This window comes from Fibroporia radiculosa (genome assembly GCF_000313525.1).
Source record: "Fibroporia radiculosa TFFH 294 genomic supercontigs, scaffold5860, whole genome shotgun sequence".
Taxonomy (NCBI): Eukaryota; Fungi; Basidiomycota; class Agaricomycetes; order Polyporales; family Fibroporiaceae; genus Fibroporia; species Fibroporia radiculosa.
In genome coordinates this window covers 9,189-15,276 of record NW_012133430.1, presented here as the reverse complement: position 1 = coordinate 15,276, position 6,088 = coordinate 9,189, and the positions used below count along the sequence as shown (strand labels likewise).

Below are 6,088 nucleotides of genomic sequence, written 5' to 3'. Positions count from 1 at the left end.
GGCCGCCGATGGACTGAGGGCGGGCGAGGGAGGGTGTGGTGAGGGCAAGGGCGAGGAGGGCGAGGATACGGGTGGGGACCATGGTGCTTGCTTGGACGGGTGTGGGCGGGTGTGTGGGAGTGGTGGGGAAGAGCGAAGGCTTGGAAGGGGGTAGTTAGAGGCTGCGCGGTTTTTAAGCTGGGTGCTGTTCCACTTCCTTCTCTGTTTCTTCCTCCTTTTTGTGCAGTCGTGGGGTGTGATCGGAGGAAGCGAGGCGGGGGTTCGAATGGGGTGGCGTGCGGACTTGACCGGGGATGTTTTTGCAGCCTGGGCGTGCGCAAAATTTCCTTCCTTGTGCATCCCCCGCGCGTCGGGATGCAGCGTGACAGCAGAGAAATCACGCGCACGTCGACGCAGTCTGCCTGCGATATCCCCGGTCGATCGATTCTGACAGCAAAGCGACCTCCGCCGTCAATCGACCTTTTGTGCCAGGCTGCCTGCGACCGTCGTCCTCTCCGTCCTCCCCACCGCACACCCGCCAATCGCGCACACGACTCGACGATGCCCGGGCGGGTCGCACATGATCTGCGCTTCCCCTTCTCGCTTTTGACGTCATCGCAGACACTTTGTGTGCCAGCCCACGTCTTCTCGTCACTCTTTTTTTCTTGGAGCCTTGTCGAAGCCCGGCGCCCGCGACGAGAGTTGACGTTGTGCCTCCATTCGAAGCCCAACCGTCCGCGGACACCGTGATCGCTGCAGGACCCCGCGCGTGTCTGCGGATATTGCTGCACGGACGGCATGCAACTTTGAGGCAGCTTGTGCTGTGGCGGGCGGGTTATGTGGTTGAGAAGACGGCGCTCGCAGTAGTAGCTCTCGCCGGCCAGACGGAGGGCAAGTATCTGCGCAGGTGCAGGGCACAGCGGGATGGCGTGTGGACGGACATGTGTGCCACTGGGATCCTGCTGAGATCCGCAGGGACACTGGCAGAAGCGTACGTAAGCGGGCGGGGGCGGGGGCGGGGACAGAAAATCGCTCTTGGCTTCTGCGGGCTCCTCGGACGCCGCCTCCCCCTCAGCAAGCCCGAAGGGCAAAATGCGCAATTCGAACGGCAACCCCCCGCCTGGCGCAATCGAGGGTATGCCATGGGACTCGCGGTACGTGTCTGCCGGCTCGCACTGACCTGACGCGGATGCGCAGAGCCAGGCCGCTGCTCTGCTACGACGGCCGATAAAAGGCTCGCCCTCCCCGCCGATCCGCTCAGTCACCGCCTCTCCTCTCTCACCCACCTCGTCAGTCTCTCACAACATGCACTTCTCCGCTCGCCTCCTCTCCCTCCTCGCTGCAGCCCTCCTTGCTACCGCCGCTCCTCACCAAGGCGACGCCGCGGTCACCGTTACCGTCACTGTCTTTGACTACAGCCCGTCCTCAACTATGTTCTCGTCCTCCCAGTCCACTCCGCCCCCTACCCCCACTTTTTCCCCATCCTCGTCATCCTCCACCACCTGGGCACCCTCGAGCTCAGACACCCCGTCCTCCACCCCGCCACCCTCGCCACCTTCTGCACCCTCTCCCTCCTCTGCCGGCGGCCAGTGCAACACCGGACCCATCCAATGCTGCTCCAACCTCGTCGCGCCCTCTGACCCCCGCGCCTCCTCCCTCCTGGATCTCGTCGGGCTGGTCGTGCACGACATCATCGATAACGTCGGACTCGGCTGCGAGGGCCTCGTCGGTGGCGGCTCCTCATGCATCAGCACCCCCGTCTGCTGCGAGAACAACTCGTTTAGTGAGTCCCTCCTTCGCGCGTTTGTCCATGCCGTGGTGATCACCTGCTTCGCGTGCAGACGGCCTCATTAACATCGGCTGCGTCCCCATCGTGATTAGCCTGTGAGCGGTGACGGTAGCAGTCATGTGCGGCGAGTTTGTCGCCCTCTGCTGCTTTTGAGGCCTCATTGTCCCGCGCACCATATCTTCTGCTCGTCACTCCGTTTTTGCGTTCTACGCACTGTCTGTCCCGCTCTTCGCTCGCACATCCTTTGTATGCGCACTTGACGCTTTCTCTGTTTGCTATCCTTGTCGCGCCAGCGCACTGCCCACCGAGTCCGGTGCCGTTTGTCCTTTGCACTGTCGTCCCGCTTCTCTGCTGCGGAAAGGCACATATGTCGTGTTATTGAGTATGCTTCAAATTCCCTCAAGCCATCGTTAGTATTATTGAGCCATGCTCACTGTGCATGAAGGATATCTTTCCACACTTTATAGCTGAGAACGGCCTATTTTTTGATCATTTTTACAGAGCCATACAACTTGAGTCTACATATCTTGGTTTTAGGAATACAGTACAGATATATGTAGACTCAGTGTTCAGCTTTCAATCCCAAAATCAGACCCACCATACTGTATGAACACAAGTGATTACAACATTTCAGGAAGTGCAATACTTTCTACATTGACAACCTAATGAAATTTTGGTCAATATTGGAAATATAAATTTTCAATCATCTTACAATTTTAGATGCTTTAAAATGTTTTCTTGTATTGAGCCTGCAAAACTGTAGATACAGCATCACTGAATTTAAAAACCATCTGCTTACATTGCAACTGCTGAATTTGCATATACTGGGAAAAGGATAAATGAAAAATATTTTCTTAAACAACCTGAATCAACATACTTCTGGTTCCAACAAAGTGGAAGACAATCCAGTATCCAGCTTCCCAGTCCAGAATTGCCAACTATACTAGATAGATGAGCAGCTGTGGCATACCTACTAGGGTAAGCACTTGCCACAAGTGCGTATAGAAGCTGTAGAGTGCTATATATAGTCACATCATCAGTTAAACATATCAAACTCAACTTGTAACAGAAGCACACACACTGTCAAGGCTGCACGGTTGATGGCAAATAAAATAAGCTTGTTGATCAGATTTTTTGTGCTGATCAATCACAGTTACACTATATGGAATAATCATGATTATCATATATAACACTGACTTTGGTATACTTGAAGATTCATGTCTTAATGTCCAGATAAGTGCCAGCATAATATATAGATCTACAACTACAGCCATGATGGGCTGAACAAGGCCAGACTCCTGTGGCTCTTGTTCAATATAAAAAATACAATTCTGAATAGAAAGTAGTACCTTGACTTTGCCAAATGCCTCAGCAAAATCAGTATATGCCAATCTAAAAGAGTATGATAATGTTTCAATGTCATAATAAACACATCGTAACTTGACTTACCCAAAGTATGCATCAGCTATGAAAACAATAAGCATGTACTGCATCAGTGCATATCTTATACTACAAACAGGATCAATAACACACCACAGCCTGAGGCTTAGCATTGTCAACAATCAATGAGCTGCACAGAAAGTAAGACAAGTATATCTCATACCATATGATCCTAATGCTATTACAACCTGCAAATCATATAAGTAGATCACAACAATTTGATTGACAATGACATACCATTGTGATTGAAATAAATATATTGGCTCTTGTTTTTGCACATACTATTGAGAATATATCATTCTGGTCTACACCCCTGGAAGTGTTCACTCACATAGCCAAATCACATATACATAGTATCTGATGTCTATAGGTCAGTCAAAATCATGCAGCCCCAAGGATTTATGATTACTTGCATTTGAATAATCAGGATCATGATTCCCTGAGCACTATCATTAGTAATCACTAACTAGCTCTTGTTTTAAATTTGTTACTCCAAATATATATTCAAACTGCAATGAAGTAAGCTTGAGAGCCATGAAATCCAATACAGTAGTGACCAACATTAAGTGACCTGATTGAGGAATATCATATGAGTACTGTAAGCCTTGTGACAAGTATGATGCATACTGACCTAGGTAATGCAGGCACAAATACAGTTGAGGCTTGTGGCAAGATACCCATTTGGTACAGGCACTGGCAAGTTGCGACTAGTGAGCACCATATATAAATCCCAACTTGAAGACCCACACCAATACTCATGCCCATGGAAATAGTATCAAGTATGCTGCTTATTGTTTAGCTCCAAAACATCTTACCAGTAGGCCACATACAATAGACACCAGACCTGTGTAGCATAAATAAAAGACACAAAATACAGTAGACAAATGCAAGGCCCACCAAGACCTTGAGTCGGAGCAAGTCCTCTGGGTAGTGCCACACGTAGTACAGGACCTGCGCGCACAATGCGCCATAGAATCTGCGCATTAATTAGTCAGCCGATCATGCGCCGATCATCGAGATCAAGCACTGTACATGAGAGAAAAAACCACCCCGATGAGCAGTGAGCCTACCATTTTGGTGGCGTACTGGGCTAACGTCGACATGGCCGGGAAAAGCAGCAGTGGTCAATATGCAGGAGAGTGGTCGCAGGTTGTGCGGGCGAATGCTCATTATATGGCACGGCAGACGCTCGTGCGTCAGGCTGGGCAAACAACGCCTGATAGCTACAATCACCCCTCCTATCAGCGCAGATGGTACGATATATTCTGCATTGTATGAAAGGCAACGGTCACGATGACTTGGCGATGCCATCTCGCTCCTGGGTGTAAACAGAAGCTTGGGTTTTGCCTCTGATTCGCCGTCGGGTCTGTTATGGCCAAAGCAAAGAGTCAGGAGTCAACCACAGACGCGTGCGAATCAGTATGTCAACGTGTGGAAGATCACAATTTCATCAAGATACCGGGAGCAGTCATTGGAAGCATGGATGTCCAACACTTCTTGAAGTGATGAACGCCTTGAGACGGGATCGACAATGTGGAGCATTGAAAATGTGAGTCCGAAGCAGGCACGGAGCATATAGGAATGTATGGATAGCTATGAGGAAGTGTGCGCTGAAGGCTGTGAGAATAATTCCGTCACACCAATCAAAGCTGGGGACGAGATCCCATGGCTGCGCACGTTCGTTCGTAGAGCTGTATCGCGAGATGAAGGGAGAGATGCTGTAACAGATACCGCGATGGATAGCGAGATGCGATCGCTCAGAGCTGAATCTTGGACACGATATCCACCCTGTCCGATTCGTCTGGTGATCCCTCCCTGCTATGATACAAAGGACTTGGAGCTTGACCGGCCGATGCATCTATTCAGTCCTTACGCGTGAAGACTTTGACAGCGGGTCCGTAGCGGACAAACCTGGGCAAGTTCTCTCGATCAATCCCCTGCCCACTAACACAGTATATGCACCATGTCCGTCGTGCATTCTGCGCGCCATGTCTCACGTCTTCCGCCCCGAGGGCCGCTGCGCAGAGAGCACCGGGCACCACAGATACGGTAGGATCGCGTATTAAGGCCACAATTGTCCAACGAGGTAGACCGCTGGGAGGGTCCGCGTGCAGAAACAGTGCGGGGTGGTCGACAGCCAAGGTGAGCGCCAGCATGGCGCGGAACGGCCTTGTTGTTATTGGCGTCGCCCATGCGCACGGGAGGCACGGACGAAGGCGGGACTGAGACTTATATGGCTCTGCGCGACTGACTACGCACGCGAGGCGGTTGCGTTGCCTTTCGATCGAGGGCATCCATGGTGGCGCACCAGCGGCAGTGATGCGTACGTAAGCGGACTAGCCTGCCCCTTCCTCTTGGTCGCTCAAGCGCCCGTCGATCGTTCCCCCCTCCCTGACGGTATGCACCCCTTGTCGGAATGGGTGCAGGTAGTACCTCGTGGCGCGTCACGCTGGACACAGAATTTCTTGCGGCCGTGAAACTTCCGTTGTCTCTGCTCTGACGCTCACGCGATCCCTACACATCCTCGGATGCGTGCATGCAACCATTGCGTTCCTCTCGCTCCGCGCTGAGTCCATGCGTAAGTTTGCGGTCCTCAGCGGCGGCGCACCGCGGTGGACATGACAATGACGAGGTTTGCCGCGCAGCTTGAGGACGCGCGAGCGCAGGGTGGCTCACCGTCCACGGTAATCGCAACGGCGCCAGGGCAAGTAAACGTGTCTGCGACGGCGATGAATCCGCGTGAGTGCACTATCGCCGAACCGGTATGCTGACTTGTTTTACTCTGCCTGTTTGCGCGTGGTGAGATTGGTGCAGCGTGCCTCGCGGCGACAGTCTTACTCAAACGCACATCGGCGCGCGCCCTCGGGCGTCGCTGCTCCC

General features: G+C 52.3%; 1 protein-coding gene across 1 annotated transcript; it reads left to right on the top strand.

Moving 5' to 3' along the window:
• Positions 1–1,121: 1,121 nt before the first annotated feature.
• FIBRA_06055 (uncharacterized protein) lies at positions 1,122–1,867 on the top strand (the record flags this gene model as incomplete). Its single annotated transcript, XM_012327797.1, has 3 exons — positions 1,122–1,133; positions 1,177–1,762; positions 1,821–1,867. The coding sequence occupies 3 exons, from the start codon at positions 1,122–1,124 to the stop codon at positions 1,865–1,867; spliced, it is 645 nt and encodes a 214-aa protein (XP_012183187.1).
• Between the last annotated feature and the right edge of the window lie 4,221 nt (positions 1,868–6,088).